The sequence below is a fragment of the Doryrhamphus excisus genome, unplaced genomic scaffold (genome assembly GCF_037039965.1).
Source record: "Doryrhamphus excisus strain RoL-2023G ecotype Guam unplaced genomic scaffold, RoL_Dexc_Guam_v1.1 HiC_scaffold_24, whole genome shotgun sequence".
Lineage (NCBI taxonomy): Eukaryota > Metazoa > Chordata > Actinopteri > Syngnathiformes > Syngnathidae > Doryrhamphus > Doryrhamphus excisus.
The window spans coordinates 7,371,756-7,393,509 of record NW_027621862.1 but is presented as its reverse complement, the minus strand read 5'-3'; the positions used below and the strand labels follow the sequence as shown (position 1 = coordinate 7,393,509).

The following is a 21,754-nucleotide window of genomic DNA, read 5'->3' as shown; positions in this document are numbered from 1 at the left end:
TTACAACAACAGTATCGTCATCAAGCTGGACTTGTTCCACTGTATGCGACGGCTTCTTCGTGAGTGTGCCTAAGAACATCACCCGTTATACGGCATCTTCACAAAGTTCCTGTCGGCTGCCTTCTCTGTGGTGGACATGGAAGACCTGCAGAGGCTCCAGGATGCATACGTCTTCTGTGGCATCCAGCCTGCAAATCCCACCAAGCAGCATATTCGTGAGCACTGCAGGATAAAGATTCCTTCGCCCGGGACGCTTATTCAGAGAGTGGAAGGGGTGTTGAAGCACTTTCACCTGACCACAGATCCGAATGGCATCCCTCTTTATAAGCCCTCCATGCTAAAGAGATGGAGGATCCAACGTGTCCACATCCTGCGCGGTTGCCTCAGTGATCCTGAGGTGGAAGGGGGCATACTGTACCGCTGTGGAGGAACCATACAGTTAAACCACGTGCCAGGTGAGCGTGCAGCAGTCCCCGTCTGGATCCCCATCAGAGGCACGTCGCAGCAGCAGGGCTACCACTTTCACCAGGCCAAATGGGTGACCGGCACGCAGGTCTCCCCAGAGCTGTTCCAGGCCCAGGCCATGACAGGAGTGTGTCGCTGGAACTATCAGCGTCTGCTGGACCTGAAACTGCCAGGCGTTTCTCTCCCGCCTGTTTTCGACCCTGCACTGATATGCTCCCTGAATGCTGTTTCCAGACGGGTCTTTGGCGAAGAAAAGTACCCTGCTCTTCGTCTGACAGCTGAAGGCACTGGGGAGAGGTTTGGCCTGGAGTACAGGGAGCCAGAATGTTGTCCGGTCCCTTTAGACTGGGACAAACATAAAACCAAGAAGGACCCCGGCCACGCCACAAGTGCTCCTTCTCCAGGCATCCTGTCTGATCAGGGAGCAGAGCCAGTGCAGCCTTCCTCCACACCTCCCACCAGGCTTTTCAGCTTTGTTCACCCTCTTCAAACTGCTACTGCGACTACGTCTAGTCGTGTGGCCCCTATCCCAGCATCTGACTTGGACAATAAAGCTTCTGTTACTGAGCTTCAGCCACAGCCAGGAAAAAAAACTTATCTAATCATGTGTTCCCTTGTTCTAATAGTGTTGCATCTTGTTTGAACCAAATAACAAATGTGTATCTCATGGTTTTCTTTGCCTAGAGCCCACAAGAAGATTACCCATCCAATGTTCTCCGACTGCTGCCCGCACTGGACCAGTGAAGACTGGAGGGAGAGTATTTGTGTTGGACCACAAGCGCTGGCCATCTCCAATGAAGTCGGCAATTGACAAGCTCCTTAATAAACACCGCAGGCACAAGGACATGATCAAGCTTGTGGTTCAGGAGTATGGCACTCTTGTCCACAAGTCCAGCAAAGACCCCAACAGCATGCTGCATCCAACATCAAAATTGCACATTTCCAAATACATAAAACACAACAGTAAATTTCTCAATACATCATCTTCACTAAATACCAGCCCAGAGAAGCTGCAACACACAGCAGCTTTGCCAGTTGCTCAGCACTACCTCTGCTGTGCCTGTCGTGATACTGCCTGCAGCTATGGTCATTCCACCATCACCACCACCACCACCACCACCACCACCACCACCTGCTCACACCCCATTGAAGCAGGAGCAACCACCTCCCGTGTCAAAAAAAAAACTCAAACAAAAACATGTCTGTGCTGTGGCCAACCAAAATCAAAATATCAAGGGGCTGGGACATCAATACATGACTTTTATCAGCGGGGCCCTGTCAGATACTTTTATTGCTCCACAAAAGTTTTCCAAAAATATGGTGCAGAAGGTCTGACAAACCCCAAGATGCTGTTTCAAGAGTTCAGTCAAACAGACTTCGTCCAGCGAGAGCTCAATGATACAAGAAAGAGGGTGGAGGAAAAACAGCAGAAGAAGAGGAAGAGGGAGGAATCTCCTCCACCCCCTGTCCGAAAGTGCCGGTTCTGCAGGATACAGCTAAAGCAGGGTCCGAACAGCCCCCACATCCACACTGGCTTTCCAGGGCAAGCAGGGAAGTACATCTACTGCTCTGCCAAAGTCTTCTCTATCTATAGAGAGCACGGGATGGAAAGAGAGATGAGCTGGAGGGAGTTCCAGGCCTCTCCTTTTTATGAAAAGCAGAAACAACGGCACCAAAATAAATGATTTTTTTTTTATAATTCATAGCTTGTGATTAGTATTCATTTTTTATCTCTGAGAGTGTTTTTGAGTGTGGCATGGCAACCTGATAAATAAATATTCTTTGTTACATTGGTTTTATTTTGTGTTTTATTTCAAGCACTGGTATCAATATAAGCCTGATATGAATAGTTTGTAATCATATAGGGATTAATTGGAACAAAATTATATTGTGGAGAAGAAAATGGTAACTTGACTGATGCTTAGACGGGATTTGAACCCCTGACTTCATTTCTCCGAAGTCTCTCTTGCTTGTCTGACGTCTGTCTCGCATCCTGATTGGCTGGCAGCAAATGTCAAAAACACCCGCGCGACTCCCACGTGGCAAGCGAGAATTCTACCACTGAACCACCAATGCCACGTGGGAACATACTGTCGGAGAAAAGTGGCGTTGAATGACAAAACATCACAATGTCATATTCTTTGGATTCAAGCACCTTCTGGCGTAAGGGGATCCACAATCATGTCAGCTGTGGATGCACCGTTGACTTCTTTTTGAAGGGCAAGTGACGAAAAGAGGTACGTGGGTCAGAAATCAGCTGCTAAAAGTTTCAGGGACCAAGCAGCCAGGCACTGCTGGGATTTGAACCCCGGATTTCCTGTTTACAAGACAGGCACTTTGACCAGCTAAGCCACAGCGCCAGCCGAGCAACTCTTCGAGACATTAATTGTTCCAATGTTGAGACGACGCCATTTGCTGTGTGTCATTCGTTCAACAGGGGGAGAATCCCGTATATTTGGCACCGATACAAAGGATTTACCAATTGGGAAGAATGCAAGGGCTTTCCAAAAGAGTCCAACACAAGTGTCACTGGGACTGGGACAAATAACTAGGCTCTTTCCTGTGGCCGGTTAGCTCAGTTGGTCAGAGCGTGGTGCTAATGACACCAAGGTCACAGGTTCAACCTCTGTACTGGCCACTCGTCTTTATGTGCTCCAGGAACAACAAAAGCCCAGGGCGTCAACTTACCGGCCCCCATAACCAACATCACACCACCCACCCACCTGTGAAACACTCAACAAGACCGGGGAAAGGTAAAGAAAACAGCATGTCAAAGCAGAGCGGCAACAAACCTCTTGGTCACCAAGACTGCAAGGAGCAGATCAATGGGGGAAATAGACCCCATTATCCTCTACCCAAAATGTAGACCACGGGTGCAGAGAATGCGGACTGTGAAGGAACAAAAAAAGCTCCTGTCAACAACACCCTGGCCCTCACTCGCCAGTGCGGCGTTGTCCGGGAAATATGGACCACAGGTATGTGTCCAAACCGGGGCTTGTTGGTCTAGTGCAGGGGTGCTCATTAAGATCGCGGAGGTGGTACTGGTCGATCGCTGGTCGATCGCGGCGTGACATTAAAAAAATATCATCCTAGCATCAATGCCGTCACTTGATTGATATACAGGGCAGCCATTCAGATGACAACTGAATGTTGCCCTTCGGGTGACCAATCAAATCAAACAACGTCTCTAAGTGCAGCAGAACTTACGATGTCAGCCTATCATCCATCCCCGTTACTTGATTGACATACAGGACAACCAGTCAGATGACAACTGAATTTTGACCTTTAGATCACCGCTCATGCGTAAACAACGATGCAAAGTGCTAAGCTAGCCGGCGAATTGCATCAGATTTTAAGCCCTCGCTAAAGTTTATGGTCACTAAAATGAGTGAAGTAGCTGGACCAAGTAAAAAGGCAAAAACATATCACTTCCATACGGAATGGGAGGTGGACTTTTTTTTCACAACGTCTTTTTCGAAGTGTGTTTGCCTGGCTAACCTGGCTAACCTGGCTAGCCTGGCTAACCTGGCTAACCTGGCTAACCTGGCTAACCTGGCTAACCTGGCTAACCTGGCTATCAGCAGCTACTGTCCGGACTATGCATCCCTGGCTGATTCAATTCAGTGCAAGTCATCAAAGTAAACTCAGGTAATTACAAAAAATGTTAATAGTTAATTATGTGTGTTTTGCAATATTGGCTCATTTGGTTATGTAAGGTACATCAACATACACTGTACTTACTAATAATCCTCAATACATTTGAAAATAAATATATGTTTTGCATTTTTGTAGTGGGTAGATCATTTTGACTCGGTCATTTTAAAAGTAGCTCGCATGCTGAAAAAGTGTGACCACCCCTGATGTAAGCGATCGAAGAGAGCAAATATAGCGAATTTCTGTTGTAAACACCAAGCAGAAATAGTTTTTAACAGAAGCTGTCAGTAGTTGAGGAGAGCAAACATAGAGAACTTACCTTTCACCGAACGAAGCAGGAATGATTTAAACAGAGGATGTCGGTGATTTGAAGTAAGCCAAAATAGCGAATTTCTGTTGTAAACACGTAGCAGAAATAGTTTTTAACAGAAGCGGTCAGTAGTTGAGGAGAGCAACTATAGAGATCTTACCTCTTCTTCAACAGGTTAGATGTGCCTATCCCCCGGCCCAGGACCTCCTGCTGTGACTCCCCCCATCGACACCTCGAGTGGACACAGCCCCACCCACGCCTCCCCCTCCTTTGAGAAAACATTGCAGGAAGCAGGAGTAAATTAAAGTGACCCTTAGATGGCGGCATTTAACAAGTATAATATCAGTACATTCAAGTGAGCACGTTTCAGACCATTGTCAGTTGATTGGACCCTTCTTTTCTTGTTTGATTTAGGAACTAAACAGAGGATGTCAGCGATGGAAGGGTTAGAATAAAGAGGTTGACTGCTGTTAAGAAAAAGAAGAAATAGTTGTTATCAGAAGCTGTCAGTGGTTGAGTAGAGCAAATGTAGATATCTTTATGGACTCGCTAGTGTGCTAGTAATTTGGTACGCATCTGCTTTCTCTTCGTTGAGAATAGGGTTAGAGTCCCGGCTAGGCGGGCGGGTCTGAGCTCGTCCTCTGGATGGGGCAGGAGGAGCACTCTCCATCCCCCGGCTGCTCCTGCCACCCGGTCCCCCTGTGGTTGAGTATTTTTTGTTTTTTTACAGGGGGATGCCGGGAAGTCTTGCTGCCATTCCTTTGGTAAAATACTCAACAAGTCTAACTCATTGTCTTAGTTAAGCAGCTCAGGCTTGGAGGCCGGCCAGATGACTTGGTTGAGTTTACCCAAAAACCAGGCCAGACTCACCTTCCTGGACATGCGATACTCTTCCTTCATCAACAGGTAGGGCTGAGCCCTCCTGCCCCTTTTCTTTCCTCTGAACTCTACGGGAGAGAGGGGTGTCTGGATCCGTGTCGACAAACAGCTTCATTTGGAATAGGTCACCTGTTTCCGTTGCGACTTTTCAAATAGTTCGAAAAGCCTCATTGGCTGGCTGAAAGGACCTTAATTTAATTCTTCAAAAGGCCACCCATTCATACAATGTTAGAAAGGTTACAAGCTAAACCATTGACTCCATGGGCACTAGTTGAGTTGAATCGTTTACCACTGATATGTGTTTGAACTCAAATCTACAAGTAAACTAGGAATCTTATCTCTGAATCTCAGAGAAGACACTGTGCACTGTTGTGATTTTTTTGTGTGCACTTATCTCCTTCGTCTTCTCTGTGTTGAGAAATCCCACCTCCTACCGAGAAGCTCCTTTGTGCAGGCCAGCACCAGTGTGGCGTCATCCGGGAAATATGGACTACAGGTATTTGTCCAAATCGGGGACAAGGGCTCAGGTAGACTCCTAAAGAGATGAAGCTCACTACCTTGTTGCAGACAAATTTAAACTAAAATTACTATTTGTCCTTACAGAAAACATCTAACATCAAAAGCACTGCAACACAATTCATCAATCCAAATCACACAATCCCAATTTAGGTATAAAGGTAATCCTGGACATTTAATGGAAATTCTCAGTGACAAAGAGCCTCCTTGCGGAACTGACCGGGGCTTGTTGGTCTACTCGTATGAGTCTGCCCTTGGATCGGGTTTTGACTTTTTAAATCACAATTACCCGAAAAAAGAATCAGTGAAGGTCACTCAACTCTAATGTTTTCTGACACTGTGTACTTAAAGACTGATAATGTCTGTGGGCTTGCAGGACTCACCTTGATGTCTTTCTTTTGTCCAGAAGATATTTGGCTCGTCCATGTGGGCAGTTTAAGACCTTAGACAATCTTGGAGGTGGCAATTTCAGGACCGGGGCTTCTTTATCCCTCTCCATAGTGAGGTCAAGTACAGTATGCTAGAAGATTTCTGCTTTGTCTCAGTGGATTCAACTTGTGCTTTTGGAGTCAATGGTTTGGCTTGTATCCTCCTCTAACATTGTCTGGATGGGTGGCCTTTTGAAGAATGAAGTTCAGGTCCTTTGCAAAGACTCAACGTGAACAGGGATTGTGCTGAAAACCGGGCTTGAACCACGGACCTTTAGAACTTTAGTCGAAGCTCAGTCATCCAGGAAATATGGATTGTGTGTCCAAACTGGGGACAGATGCTCGTGTACACACCTTCAGAGATCAAGCACATATCCTTGTTACCATTTGCCACGTTGCTATTTGTTTTTGGTAAAAGCAGGAATTGAAAGGCCATGTTTCCACCCAGTTTCAAACTGGTGATATTTTGTGTGTAAGGCAAATGTGAGAACCACTACACTATGGAAACCTGAAGGAAGGTACTTTTAAGGGGACTGGGGAAGTCACAAAGCAGTTGCCAAACAATGAAACACGACACCGTGTCCAAAGTGGGGGCAAATTGACAATTGTCCAAATTGACAAATATTTCTCCTTTGTAGGGAAAATTGCAATTCATATAACATGTTCCAGAAATAATGGGCTTTTCACAATCACAAACGAGGCTTGAAAGGTTTAAAAGCTACCTGTGAAAGAAACACCTTGACTTTAACCACTTTTTATAGCCTAATTAATGTCATTTCATGTGTGTATGGGGGTTAAATTTTTTATTGTGAGATTTGTCTGAAGACATTCCGGACGGATGGGACACTGGTGGAAGAACAGCAGGAACTCTTGTTCACTCTGGGAGATGGTGATATTATCCAGGCACTAGATCTCACAGTGCAGCTCATGGAAATGGGAGAGAAGGCCCTCATCGTAACGTACGCAAAATATGCATATGGTACATGGGGAAGTTCTGAACCAGAGGTCCCCTCCAATGCGTAGCTGTCCCTCGAAGTAGAACTGAAGGAAGCCACTGATGCACCAGACCTAGAGCTGTTGCCTCCAGTGGAAAAGATTGCCCTGGCCAGCTGTAAGAGAGAAGGAGGCAATGTGCATTACCAGCGGGGTGACTACGCTTTTGCTGTCAACTCTTACAGCATCGTCCTGCAGATTACCGAGTTCAGCTCTAAACTTGATATAAGTCCAGAGGAAGAAAGCGAGTTGGTTGATGTGAAAGTGAAGTGTCTAAATAACATGGCTGCGTCTGAGCTCAAACTGGATCACTATGAGGCAGCATTCAAATTGTGTGTCTTGGCCCTCTCTCACCAGCCAAATAATATCAAAGCACTCTTCCGCACGGGCAAGGTGCTGGTCCTGCAAGGCGAATATGCAGAAGCCATTCAAACTCTGAAAAGGCACTAAAGCTGGAACCAAGTAACAAGACAATCCATACAGAGCTGTCCAAACTGGTGAAGAAACACTCAGAGCAGAGAGGAGCAGAACAGGCCATGTACAAGAAGATGCTGGGTAACTCCACCAGCACCACCCCAAAGAAAATCTGTGCCAAATCGTCTAGGAGTTTCAGCTGGAAGTGGTTATTCGGTGCCACTGCGGTCGCGCTATCGGTGGTCTTGGCTGCCAGAAACTGAAGCCATCAGGTGACAAATGAGCACATCTGGCAGCAGTGCCTTCAAACCTTTATGGTCATAGTCAGGGCGGACATGTCAGTCTTGTTGTCACGGTTCAGCATGTCTGTGTTGCGGTGCGACCCCAGGATGCAGAGAGCAGGACCGAAAGCAGGTAAAAATATTTATTTTTGCTATGATTGCAGCAGTAGGAAAAAGGCAACTCAGGTAGCAGAAGGACAAACTAACAATGATCCCACACAGGGAGACGCACACACCTGAACTAAACAGACACTCAAATTAGGGACAGGTGTGGGTGACTATGACAACGGAGGCAGACGAGGCAAAAGACAAAGACAAAACAAGAGCGTGCAAAAAGGAAACCAAAGCCCAGACGGGAAACTCAAACCCAAACTGTCACTTGGGAACCCACACAGGGCGTGACACTTGTCTCTTAACTCACATCTCTACTGTAATTAAGGACTGTCTGTCACGGGGTGTCAAGGGTTGGGCCCCAGATGGCGGGGAGGGGCCGCAGCGACGACGGCGGCGAGCGGTCCCCGTGCTCGCGGCGATAGCAGCCGGCGGGGAGGCGTCCGTGCTGGAGGAGGCGGTCCTCCTTGTGGTCGTTGCTGCGCCTCTCTATCCCGATGGCCAGGGCGATGAGCTCGTCCAGGTTGGATGGAGTCTGCAGAGGAATCATACGTTCCCGGATGTTGTCCGACAGGCCCAGGAAGAAAGCGTCCGCGAGGGAGGACGGGTTCCAGTCGCTCTCTGCCGCCAGAACCCGGAACTCGATGGCGTAGTCGGACGCGCTGCGGCAGCCTTGGCGTAGCCGTAGGAGAGCCCGGGACGCCTCGCGCCCCGGCGGGGTTCGCTGGAAGATCTGCTCCATGGCCTGGGAGAAGGCGGCATATGACGAGCAGACGGGAGAACGGCGGCTCCACTCAGCGGTGGCCCAAGCTCCAGCCCTTCCAGTAAGGTGGGAGGTGACGAAAGCCACTCGCGCTCGCTCCGAGCGAAAAGCCGCTGCCTGCAGTTCGAAGTGGAGCTCGCACTGGGTGAGGAACGGCCGTACCTCCCCTGAATCACCGGAGAACTTCTCCGGCTTGGAGAGCAGCGCGCCAAGAGCAGGTAAGGAGACGTCCGAAGTCGGCGGGAGGTCGGCGGGCTCCTCGGGGGGCACCGGGGGGGTGGTGACGGGAACGTCGCGCTGCAAGGCGGACACCAATGCGCTTAGCTGAGCCTCAAGTGCCTTCATGCGTGCGTCTTGCTGGTCGGCCAGGACCTGAACGCAGGAGCCCAAGGCGTTGAGCTGCTCCTCCTGTTTCCCCAGACGTTGTGCCTGGTGGCGTAGAGCCAACTTAATCGGCAAGCGGCGGCCTTAAATGGGCAGATGATTAGATTGGCTTCAGGTGTGCCCAGTCCTCCCGCCTCCAGCCCGCTCCAGGACATCTGGAAAACATGGAGACGCAGACCAGGAGAAGGCAGGAACAGAACTGTGACACTGTCATGCTCACCGGAAGCTTCATTTATGCATATCTTTGCTTTGGCGCCTTTTTTGTCTTCACTAGATTAAGGCTGCACCATTCTGGGAAAAATTGTGCATGATGATTGTCTTGCTTAGAATTGACTTTGGAATTGTCTTGTTCTGCTTCAAAGAAACTTCCAAAGGTCTATCTGCCATTCTTGAAGGACTGACAATAATCCATCAGTGCTTGCATTGGACATTCCATTCATGAGCGTAATAAAGACGAGCCACAGGAAAGAAGCTGATTATTGATGCCAGTTAGCCTTGCTGATGGTATCTGCTGACAGAGAACCTATTTGAAATGATTATTTATGCATTGCAATGAAAATGAATGTTCTACAAATCCAGTGTAGGATTTGGATAGATATAGGTTTATTTTAAACATTTCTGTCACTTATTACCTCAGGTTTTGTCGATTGTGACCAAATGACCAAACTCCAATATAGATGGTGTATGTTTGATTTAAGTTGCATAATTCAGATCATAAACTTGTTTTGTGGCAGTAGTGCAGCCCTTCTTGAATGAGTGTCCCTGAGTCCAAATAGATATATACAGAAGCGGTAAAAGATAATGCAGATACAATTCCCTTTGTGTGCTGATTTTAGATTTACCAGAATAAAGTTTTTTCTGTCATCACAAAAAAAAAAAAAATTTGATTGTGGGGTATGGTGTGGAACTAGTTAATATGTTAAGCTCATAATTAGTTCTATTTGGGAAAATATGTTTATTTAATAATGGAGCTTATTTTGATTCACAGTATTTCGATGACTAATGTCTTTCAATCATGTGCTGGTCTTTTCCTGTCTGTTAACACCAGGACACTGACCTAGAAGTGGAGCAGACGAAGGGCCTCACTGTGGGTATCCTCACCATGCTAGAGGATGATGACAACTGAGAGCCTCAAAGTGTGAGTGTTGCTGCTGTTGTGGAAGAAAAGATTGTCCTTCAACATCTCCCTGACCTGCCAACTGCTTTTGCTTACCTCTTTGGACTGATCTATGCTTTACACCTCAAGTACCCGAGGGATCTCAGGTACACATTTGAAACTGTTCAGAAGGTTTTCATGGAACTTGGTACAGACCTCTCTGCAAAGGTCAGATCTCTCAAAAACAAACTCCTTCAGTGAATCCCCAAGTTCTGGATCTGAAGTTGTTGACCTCTAAAAGTTCCCTTCTGTCCAGCCAACACCATGTTTTATGCTTTGGCTTCCTAGTTGTGTATCATACAGGTTCTGTATGGTCTTGTATAAAGGACTTATGCTTGGTATTTTAAGGCCAGAAGTTCGTGCACTCGGTAGATTTAGATTCACACTTGTGTATCATATGGGTTCTGTATGGTGTTGTATAAAGGACCTATGCTTGATATTTTAAGACCATACGTTATGGTGCTCAGTAACCTCATTAACATATTTTTTAGATTCATAGTTGTGTAGCATACTGATTCTGTGTGGTCTTGTATCCATGACTCGTGTTTGATCTTTTATTCAATCTCAAAGTTTAAAAGTAGACAATATAGCACAAGTAAACGGCTACTATTTGGACAATTGGGTCTCATTAGTTTGCATGTACTTGGCCCTGTTGGAAGAGATTTGATGCTGGTACAGAATAAATAAATCAAAGGATCTGAATGTATATGATGTATCTGTAATTATTTATACATTTGATTATACATTATTGGTTCTAAATTACACATTTGAGCTACATTATAAACTATTGCAGTGTGCAAGTTTAAATTCCTCCTGAATTATTCTTATAATTCTTATATACTGGACAGTTAATATGAGTATGATTACGATAGTGTTATTACAATGTAAAATATTAAGTTAGAATTTAGGAGGAAGCAAGCACAAATAATTAAAAGTTCTTACAATGTCAAATTATAAGCGAGTCCAACTTAGGGGATAGTTAGCTAAAGTAAAGACCAAAGGTTATTACGATGTAAAATTTTAAGTTAGAATTTAGGAGGAAGCAAGCACAAATAATTAAAAGTTCTTACAATGTCAAATTATAAGCGAGTCCAACTTAGGGGATAGTTAGCTGAAGTAAAGACCAAAGGTTATTACGATGTAAAATTTTAAGTTAGCCGAACTTACTGTTGAGTTGATAAAAGTCTAAATTCAAAGTTGAACAACCTCAGAAGCAAAACTTAAAATATTTAGTTTAATTGTCCAACTTGAAATTTTACTGAAGTTTGCTGCCCTTAAATTTTGAGTTTCTTTTTTTACAGTGCAGGCAATTTCACCTGGATCTCAATTGTCCCAGGTGTCCTTACACCATGACTGAAAATGATTTCATGGATTCCCCGACATGTTTTTGGTCTGAGGATTTGCCATGGATCGCCACCGTCAGTGAAGTCTTGGCACCACGAGTGCCCCCAAAACTGTACGTTGTCGGCAGGATTTGAACCTGCACGGGGAAACCCCAATGGATTTCCAGTCTATCGCCTAACCACTCGGCCACAACAACTTGCAAAGAACCGCACCGATTATACCGTTGTTTTTCAGTTGAAATGCAAGGGAACCTGCCAATTCAGTCAGCAACCATGAAGATCCAGGCAATTTCACCTGGATCTCCATTGTCACAGACGTCTTGACACCACAAGTGCCCCCAAAACTGCACGCTGTCGGCAGAATTTGAACCTGTTAGTTTGAACCCATGTTAGCTTTATTTAGGAAGACCCATTGTGGTCCTTCCGGCTCACAACTACTTAGTGGGATTTCGGATGATCCATTGTGGTCACAGACGTCATGACACCATGACTGCCCCAAAAGACCAGTGGTTAAATTGCAAGGACAACTGCTTGCCAAATTAGTGATACTCAGGATGACCCATTGTGGTCCTTCCAGCTCACGACTTAGTGGGATTTAGGATGGTCCATAGTGGTCCTTCTGGCTGACCTTTTTGTTCAGGTGTCTTGACACCACGAGTGCCCCCAAAACTGTACGTTGTCGGCAGGATTTGATGCGCCAGGATGCCCCAATGGATTTCTAATCCATCGCCTTAACCACTCGGCCACTACAAATTGTCACAAACGCAGAACCTCACAGATTATGTCGTTGTATATCAGTTGAAATGCAATGGTAAATGTTTGCCAATTTTATGAGCAACCATGAGACTTGTCAACGCGTGAGTGGTATTGCAGCTCACGGTTTTGGGGGATCTCACATGAATTCCTATGGATCCCCTGACATGTTTTTGGTCTGATGATTTCCCATGGATCGCCACCATCAGTGATGTCTTGACACCAAGAGTGCCCTCAAAACTGTACGTTGTCGGCAGGATTTGATGCGCGGGGAAAACCCAATTAATTAGTTCATCGCCTTAACAACTTGTCACAGAGCTGGTCCAGTGTTCCGCGACCAGGACGGAAACCACATTGGACCTCTTGTAGCAGAGGTTCGACCAACAGTTGTCCCCTTCTCTCCAGCACCCTGGAATAGACTTTCCCAGGGAGGCTGAGGAGTGTGTTGCTTTGTCCGGCTCCTTTTGAGTGTCCTCCGTTGTCAGCGAACCTCACAAGGTCACAGTTTCTTCCTGATCAGGGCACCGTTTTAGGTGGTGTGGATGATTGGTCTTAAGCGCCAGATTAAGACTCTTTTCTCTCAGAAGGCACTGCTTGAAATCCCACAGGTGGCATTTTCCTGGTCAGGTCCATTATCCTCAACTGGAATGCAGCAAAGGACTGTCAGATTGTACAACACGGCTGAGCACTTCAAGAAGACGTCAGTGCTCATGAGAGTCAGAGTTCATGTGAGAAGGGTTTGTTTTACCCGACTGATTGTTGCAACCGCAACCCTGCTCACGGCTCAACATGACATTGTGACATACAGAACAGGAACTCCCCGTCAGGGAATCGAACCCCGGTGTTCCACGTGACAAGCAGAGATACTGTCCACTATACTACTGAGGACTGCTGCTGAGGCGATGTGGTGTCAATTGGTCAAAGGGAAATTCAGAACAGGCTCGTGGCCCATGACCATGACTCAATCTGGCCTTGATCAGGATAGGCTTTCTCTTCAAAAACTGCCATCGCTGGGGGGTTGGTGGGCAGGACTGGTTGCCATGCCGGTCCTGTATCCCACGGCTTGCTCCGGGCGGTGCTGTGCTGTGCTGGCTTGCCCCGCTCGTTTGGTCGGTAGTGCGGTGGGCGTGTGTGGGCTCCGGTCTTCCATGCTACACTGCACCACCTCACATACAATAATCGCTGTGAGATCCTTTGTTACCCAAGGCTTGTTGTTTGGGTATGTAATCACTTTCCTGGTTGGGATAAGAGACTTCATTTAAACTATAAACCATTTCATTTATATCCTCTGTTGAATCATAAAAACAATTCCAATTCCAGGGGCACATAGGCAATGATTTGTATGCCCCTCCCACTGAACCATAACACAAATATTTTTTGTCATTTTGTTATTGAACCTGCGCAGGGAAAGGCCAATGGATTTCTAGTCCATCGCCTTAACCACTCGGCCACAACAACTTGCAACCTCACCGATTATATTGTTTTTCAGTTGCAATGCAAGGGAAACTGCCAATTCAGTCAGCAATGAAGCTGTGTCTGTGCCACGTATGTGGCTGTGTTCCTGGTCCAACCATCTTGGGTTGGAATGTCCCCATGCTGGTAACGGGTGGGGAATACAGTCCGTTGATGAGGATAAGCGGTACAGAAAATGGATGGATTTCACTGGTTGAAGTCGTCAGCTACCACAAAAACGGTAATGGGCTGCAAGCCTCTGTTTTGAATTCCCTTTGGCCAATCGACACCACAACAACTGTCAGAATTGTAGTTCATTAGATTTGATTAGATATACCTTTATTCATCCCTCAGTGGGAAAATTTACATTGCACAGCAGCAAAGGGGAAATAACTATTTAAGAATAAATAATATAAACAGCCTAAAGTAATAACAGTATAACAATTTTGATTTCCCGACGGAGAGTTCCTGTTTTGTATGTCACAATTCCACGTTGAACCTTGAGCAAGATTACGATTGCAACAACCAGTAGGGTAAAGCAAGAGTTCAAGCACTCTACCATTTGAGCTAATTCCCCCATGCACTGAATCTGAGCTGCCATGTACTAATCTTCACAGACTTTCTAGATTCATTTCATTTACACTGACATGCCATTTCTGTTGTGGCTTTTGTCCAATTTCCTCCCGAATGACACAGCTTCTCCCCCATGTCTAAGAGAAAGTCCAGCCGCACGACAAAACAAAGTCATTTCAGCTGCTTTTACCCACTATCTTATCCTTTCCGTGCTGACTCAAAGCTCATGACCATAGTCGAGGGTAGAAATGTTGATCAACTGGTAAATTCAGAACTCAGCTGAAATGGTCAAACTGCACCTCTGAGTCCGAGTTCATGGGTTTCACCCGGAACAGGACAGCTCTGCTTTAAGACTGCAGTGATTCGACCCCTGCTGAAAAAAACAACCCTCGACCCCAGGAGTATTTCCCACTATAGGCCGGTGTCTAACCTCCCATTTCTGTCCAAGATCCTTGAAAGAATTGTAGCACAACAGCTCAATGATCACATGGCTTTGGGTGATCTTTTTGAACCTTTTCAGTTTGGTTTCAGGATGAACCTATCACGATCTGACCGTGTGGCAGAGAGGGTGGATCCCAAGATGCAGGACACAGCAAGTTCCGGTAAGGTGAAGCTGCTTTAATTGTTCAGGTGAGCGAAACGCAGTAAACGAAAGGCGACGAAGCACAAAAGAGGGCCTCTGTGGAAGGGTGCATGCAGGCACAACACAAAATATGAGGAAGAACAAAGAGCAGTCTTAGAGGCCAGCGGGCTACCGGACGGGTAGGAGGGTGTGTGGCCGAGGCGTGAGTAGCGCTGGAGGGGCACAGGAGCAAGGTCGTAGCTAGGAGCTAGCCTGTAACGTCCACAAAGGAATAATCCAGCACCCTCCTGCCGCAGCTCAGTGCCTTAAGAAGGGAACCGGAAGTGATGTTGATTGGCAGCAGCTGCGCCCATCAGGTAGCTCTGCCCAACTCAAAGGAGGTCCACAACTGCAGATACACACAGAGAGCAGTAAGAGTCCAAATAACAACATGAACCGGGCGTACCCCCCAAACCGACACACAAGGTAACAAAACATGTCACTGCGCAGCGTGACAGAACCACTCCACTGAATCAGCCCTTGCAAAAGTGACAAATGATCTTCTTCTATCTATGGACTGTGACACATCTACAATATTGTTGTGACTTGATCTCAGTGCTGCTTTCGACACTGTCGATCACTCTATCCTACTGGAACGCCTTCAAACATATATTGGTGTTACTGGTCCGGTACTCTCTTGGTTTAGATCTTATCTTGAGGATCGGACGCATCGTGTCGTTTGTGATGATATGACTTCAGAGATTAGCTTTCACTCTTATGCTGATGACACTCAGCTATATGTCCCACTAAAGTTAACTGACCCGCAGGACTGCTTTAATTTGGAGGCTTGTCTCATTGATATTAAACATTGGATGTCCTGTAACTTTTTACTCAGCCCTGCTAAACAGAGCTGCCTGTTTAAGGACACCACTCTGAGTTTTGATAATAGTATAATTTCCCAAAGTGACTCTGTAAAAAATCTGGGTGTGATATTGGACCCGACTCTATCCTTTCATAAACACATTAAGAATGTTACTAAAACAGCATTTTTTCATCTTCGCAATATTGCGAAGATACGACCTATTCTATCCACTTCTGATTCAGAGACCCTAGTTGCAACCTGCTTTCTGGTCTTCCAATGCAAGTCTCAAAAGCTTGCAGTTAGTACAAAATGCTGCAGCTGTGGCTGTTGCAGGAAAGACTCACTTGTTTGTCTTATGCAGAGCTTTATTTCTTGACTGCTCAGAAAACCACACCAATCACAAAGATGGAACATCTTATATAGCGCTAACATTTACGCTCCAAAAAAGAGGGATCAAACCACGCCCCCAACCTACCTACCGACTGGGTGAGAGACCTGCCCCCTAGTGTCCACCACACAACCCCCCCCCCCCCCCCCCGAACACCCAGAAGGGAATCCTAGGGAGAAGGTGAAAACCTAACAGGGGGCCTCACCAGCCTTCCACCACGGCTGCGATGACCATCAGCCGGAGGAAGGGGCAAAACCTGCAAAGGGGAAGAAAGACAGTCCTCTCTGATCCGTGCAGGGTTGGTCGGGGACCTCGGGGGGCGACCACAGCGAGGGACCTGTGCCGGCAACATCCCTTCCCCCGCCACCATGTGCGCAGGTTTAAGCCTATCCACTGCAACAAGCTTGTTGCGGCCGCCAAAATCCAGCACAAAACCTTTACGCCCACGCTCGAGCACCCTAAAAGGACCATCGTAGGGGGGCTGAAGGGGAGACCGGTGGGCGTCATGGCGTACAAAAACAAAACGAGCTGAACTGAGGTCCAGTGGCACGAACGAACGTGGAAAACAGTGGTTAATGGGCCCAGGGGCCCCAGGGCCCTTGGACACGAAGGGGCGCGGTTGGGAAGTAGAGCTCTCGGGTAAAAACTCGCCCGGAATGCGAAGCGGTTGGCCGAGTACCAATTCAGCAGGCGCGGCCTCCAGGTCCTCCTTGGGAGCCGACCACAACCCCAGCATGACCCAAGGCAAACGGTCGACCCAGTTGCCATCCGTGAGCGCGGCCCGCAACGCAGCCTTGAGAGACCGGTGAAAACGCTCACACAAACCGTTAGCCTGAGGGTGGTAGGCTGTAGTGCGGTGCACTTGCACACCCAAGGATGCAGCCAACGCTGACCAGAGCTCCGATACGAACTGGGGCCCCCTATCTGAGGTGATATCGGACGGCGTGCCAAAATGTGCAACCCAGGCCGATAGAAACGCGCGGGCTACGTCAGCAGAGGCAGTGGCAAACAACGGAACCGCCTCGGGCCATCTGGTGGTATGATCCACCATAGTGAGCAGGTGCGTATACCCCTGCAAGGGAGGTAGAGGGCCCACCAGGTCCACATGCACATGGTCAAACCGCCTGTCTGGAATCGGGAATGGCTCTAGGGGGGCCTTCGTATGCCGGTGGACTTTGGCACGCTGACACGCCACACATGCAGCTGCACACTCCCTGACATCCCGCCGAAGGCCAGGCCAGACAAACTTTGCACCGACCAGCTTGACAGAAGCTCGAACCCCTGGGTGCGAGAGGGAATGCATCGCATCAAAAATCCGGCGCCGCCAACCCACCAGAACCACGGGCCGGGGGCGGCCAGTAGAAACATCACAGAGGAGTGTGGGACCACCATCCTGTACCACCACGTCCTCAAGCCGCAGGACAGTGCTCCCGGACACAAGGGATCGGATATCGGGATCGCCGGGTTGATCCGCGGCCATCTGAGAAAAATCTGTCCCGAGGAGCACGGGTGACACAAGTGCCCGAGACAGACAATCAGCAACTGGGTTAGCCTTGCCCGCCACGTGCTGAATGTCCGTCGTGAATTCCGAAATGGCCGCCAAGTGGCGCTACTGGCGGGCCGACCATGGCTCAGTCACTTTGGACATAGCAAAAGTAAGCGGATTATGGTCGACATAAGCTGTGAATTGGCGGCCCTCCAACAAGAAACGAAAATGGCGGCATGCTAGGTAAAGCGCCAATAACTCCCGGTCAAAAACGCTATACTTTTGCTCGTTGTCATGCAGCTTGCGGCTGAAAAATGCAAGTGGCTGCCACACACCCTCTACTCGCTGCTCGACTACCGCACCAACGGCAATGTCAGACGCGTCTGTTGTCAAGGCCACCGGCGCTGCAGCAACGGGGTGAGCAAGAAGCGCAGCATCGGCGAGGGCGGACTTAGCCTGCTGGAAAGCCTGGACCCGCTCAGAGGTCCAGTCAAGGGGGTTGTTAGCCTTTTTCTGCCGCAAGGCTGCGTACAGTGGTTGCAGGAGGTGGGCAGCGCGAGGAAGGAAACGGTTATAAAAATTAACTATGCCCAAAAATTCCTGCAGCGCTTTGACTGTAGCCGGGCGGGGAAAGTCAGCCACTGCCTGTACCTTGGCCGGTAAGGGAATAGCACCCTGTGATGAAATGCGGTGGCCCAAAAAATCTATCACCGGCAGCCCAAACTGGCATTTGGCCGGGTTAACAATGAGGCCGTGCTCATCGAGGCGACGAAAAACCTGCGTAAGGTGCAACAGGTGCTCCTCAGCCGAAGGACTGGCCACCAATATGTCGTCAAGGTAGACGAACACAAAAGTGAGGTCACGCAACACCGAGTCCATCAGCCTCTGAAAGGTATGCGCCGCCCCCTTGAGGCCGAAAGGCATGCGCAAAAACTCGAAAAGGCCGAACGGGGTAATTACTGCAGTCTTGGGCACGTCCTCGGCACGCACAGGGACCTGATGATAACCGCGGACCAGGTCGACCTTGGAAAAAACTGTTGCCCCGGCCAGGCGGGCGGAAAAATCCTGAATGTGCGGAATGGGGTAGCGATCGTGCGCGGTGATATTGTTGAGACGGCGGAAATCGCCACATGGCCGCCATGACCTGTCCGCCTTGGGCACCATGTGTAGAGGTGAGGCCCACGGGCTCTTAGACCGCCTCACGATGCCCAAGCGCTCCATCATGGCGAACTCCTCTTTGGCCGTGACCAATTTAGCAGCGTCAAGGCGACGAGCGCACGCAAAAACCGGCGGTCCCCTTGTGGGAATGAAATGCTCAACACCATGTAAGGTATCCGCGGTAGAAAAAGATGGTGTGATCAAGGCCGGAAATTCCGCCAACAGACGCTGGAAAACGTCACCCGACGTCAAAAAGTTAGCTGTGTTAAGGGCCCCCCGTCTTGCACGGAAATGTAGCAAATGACACAGCATCAATCAAACGGCGATTGGCAACATCCACAAGTAATCCATTAGCACACAAAAAGTCAGCGCCGATAATAGGGACAGTTATAGAGGCAATGACAAAGTACCACTCGAACTCACGCCCGTGGAAACAAACAGTCACCGACCTTGAGCCAAACGTGTCGATGGATGAGCCATTCGCGGCACTTAATAGAGGCCGGCCGCCCCGGGCCGCCTTGTCCGTGCGTCCCGGGGGAAGCAAACTGACTTGCGAGCCGGAGTCCACCAAGAAACACCTTCCCGACAGCGAGTCGTTAACGAAGAGCAGCTCACTCCGTTCACCGGCGCCCACAGCTGCTACTGGACGCCGGCGCTGGCGTTTCCCGGAGCCGCGAAAGCGCAGGGGGGAGAACAACGCCGAGCCTTTGCGCCGAACCGCTGGTGAAAGAAGCACAGGTCCTTCCCGCGCCGCTTCTGAGACACACCAGCCACCACTGCTGAGTCCGCGTCCTCCGTCACCGTCTGCTGAGGGTCCGCCTCCACACCGTGCACCGCGAACCGTCTCGTAGCAAGGAGGACTCGATCGGCGTCCTCAGCCAACCCCCAGTAGTCGCCCGCGGCCAAACAAGGAGAGTTAGCCAACACCGCTCGTACCGGAGGGGGAAGTTGGCGCAGGAAAATGTGCGGGAAAAGGAACCCGCCGTCATCCGAGCCCAACAGCGACAGCATATTGTCCATCAAGTCCGCGGCCGTGCCATCGCCCAAGCCGGGCAGCGAAAGCAGTCTGTCAGCTCTCTCCGCGGGTGACAGACAGTACCTCCTAAGCAGAAGTTGCTTGAGCGTGTCGAACTTCCCAATACATGGAGGTGCGCGCAACAGCTGCATGACATGGCGAGTGGTCGTCTGATCAAGAGCAGCAACGACCATGTAGTACATGGAGGCGTCTGTCGCGATTCCCCTCAAGTGGAACAGCGCCTCGATGTGCTGAAACCACGAAGCCGGGTCGCTCTGCCAGAACTCCGGGAGCTTCGCTGCAGCTCCGACCACTGGGGCTGGGAGTTGGGGCGACATGGCCGAGTAGGAATCACACTGATCCGCCTCTTGAAACATGTTCAACGGGGTCACCAATGTGGCTGTTGCAGGAAAGACTCACTTGTTTGTCTTATGCAGAGCTTTATTTCTTGACTGCTCAGAAAACCACACCAATCACAGAGATGGAACATCTTATATAGCACTAACATTTACGCGCCAAAAAAGAGGGATCAAACCACGCCCCCAACCCGCCTACCAACTGGGTGAGAGACCTGCCCCCTAGTGTCCACCACACAACCCCCCCACGTAAGGACACGTAAGTGTGACCATATTTCTCCAATACTAGCCAACCTGCACTGGCTCCCAGTTCATTTAAGATGTGACTTTAAGGTACTGCTTCTGGTTTACAAAATCTTACATGGGTTGGCACCTTTTTATCTGGTTGACCTAATTGTACCTTATGCTCCGTCTAGAAACCTACGCTCACAACACGCCGGTCTTTTGACTATCCCGAGAGCCAGAAAGAAGTATGCGGGCTCTAGAGCCTTTTCCATTCGGGCCCCAACGTTGTGGAATGCTCTACCTGTTAATATTAGAGCTGCTACCCAGTAGAAATGTTCAAGTCGCGACTTAAGACTCATTTCTATACTTTAGCGTTTAGTTAAAAATATTCCCTGCCTGTTTTGACTGCCGCTCCTTCTCTCTCCCATATGTGGAGGGGGGGTCCAGGAGAGGCTGTTTGGAAGTTGCCTTGATGAACCTGGACATCTGACGTGGCCCACCTTGTGGAGGCGCTGCAGCAGAGGGATGGTGATCATCTCAAGACCCGCGGCTGCCCAACTGTTCTAATGGCATTACATCTTGGACCTGGACTATTATACTCTCTGTTTATATTTAACTGTCACATGTTAACCTCTCCACATCCATTGCAGCTTGGTCATCCTAGAAGGGGGATTCCCCCATCTGCGGTCCCTTCTCAAGGTTTCTTTATCCCTAATGGGTTTTGAGTTTTTCCTTGCCCTGATGGCGGTTCAGATCAAGGGATGTCGTTTGTCGTCTATTGTCTATAATATACTGTTGCCTGCTTGTTAAGCCCTTTGAGGCTCTTTTGTGATTAAGGGCTATATAAATAAACTTGACTTGACTTGGAGGTGGTGGGAGAGAGGAGGATGTTGGCTAAGCTATCATCCATGTTGGAGAACGACTCCCACCCCCTGCAGGACACTTTGACAGCACTAGAAAGCTCCTTCAGTGATAGACTGCTTCACCCCAAGTGTGTGAAGGAGCGATATCGCAGGTCATTTTTTCCTGCAGCTGTCAGGCTGTACAACCAGCACTGCTATCGATAGACTTCTACACTGTGATGTACATCTGTGTAATACTTGCTTTTATAGTCAGTATAGTTACTCCAGACCCCATTCACTGTGCAATATCTGATCAACCTCCATGTGCAATATTAAGGGCTCTAAATGCAATATACTAAGTTCTATGTGAAGTATTTCCATAATG

At 48.5% G+C, this 21,754-nt stretch overlaps 1 protein-coding gene and 2 non-coding genes across 3 annotated transcripts; all 3 read right to left on the bottom strand.

The window, feature by feature from the left end:
* Positions 1 to 2,751: 2,751 nt before the first annotated feature.
* Positions 2,752 to 2,825, bottom strand: trnat-ugu (transfer RNA threonine (anticodon UGU)). The gene has a single exon. It is a non-coding gene; the product is annotated as a tRNA-Thr (tRNA).
* Positions 2,826 to 8,388: 5,563 nt separating this feature from the next.
* Positions 8,389 to 20,323, bottom strand: LOC131104680 (uncharacterized). The gene is given in 6 exon segments (XM_078788647.1): positions 8,389 to 9,243; positions 16,493 to 16,543; positions 16,625 to 16,768; positions 16,802 to 19,159; positions 19,482 to 19,651; positions 19,699 to 20,323. Coding segments are annotated over 6 exon segments (4,203 nt in total).
* On the bottom strand, positions 11,814 to 11,894 carry trnas-gga (transfer RNA serine (anticodon GGA)). The gene has a single exon. It is a non-coding gene; the product is annotated as a tRNA-Ser (tRNA).
* Positions 20,324 to 21,754: the final 1,431 nt, after the last annotated feature.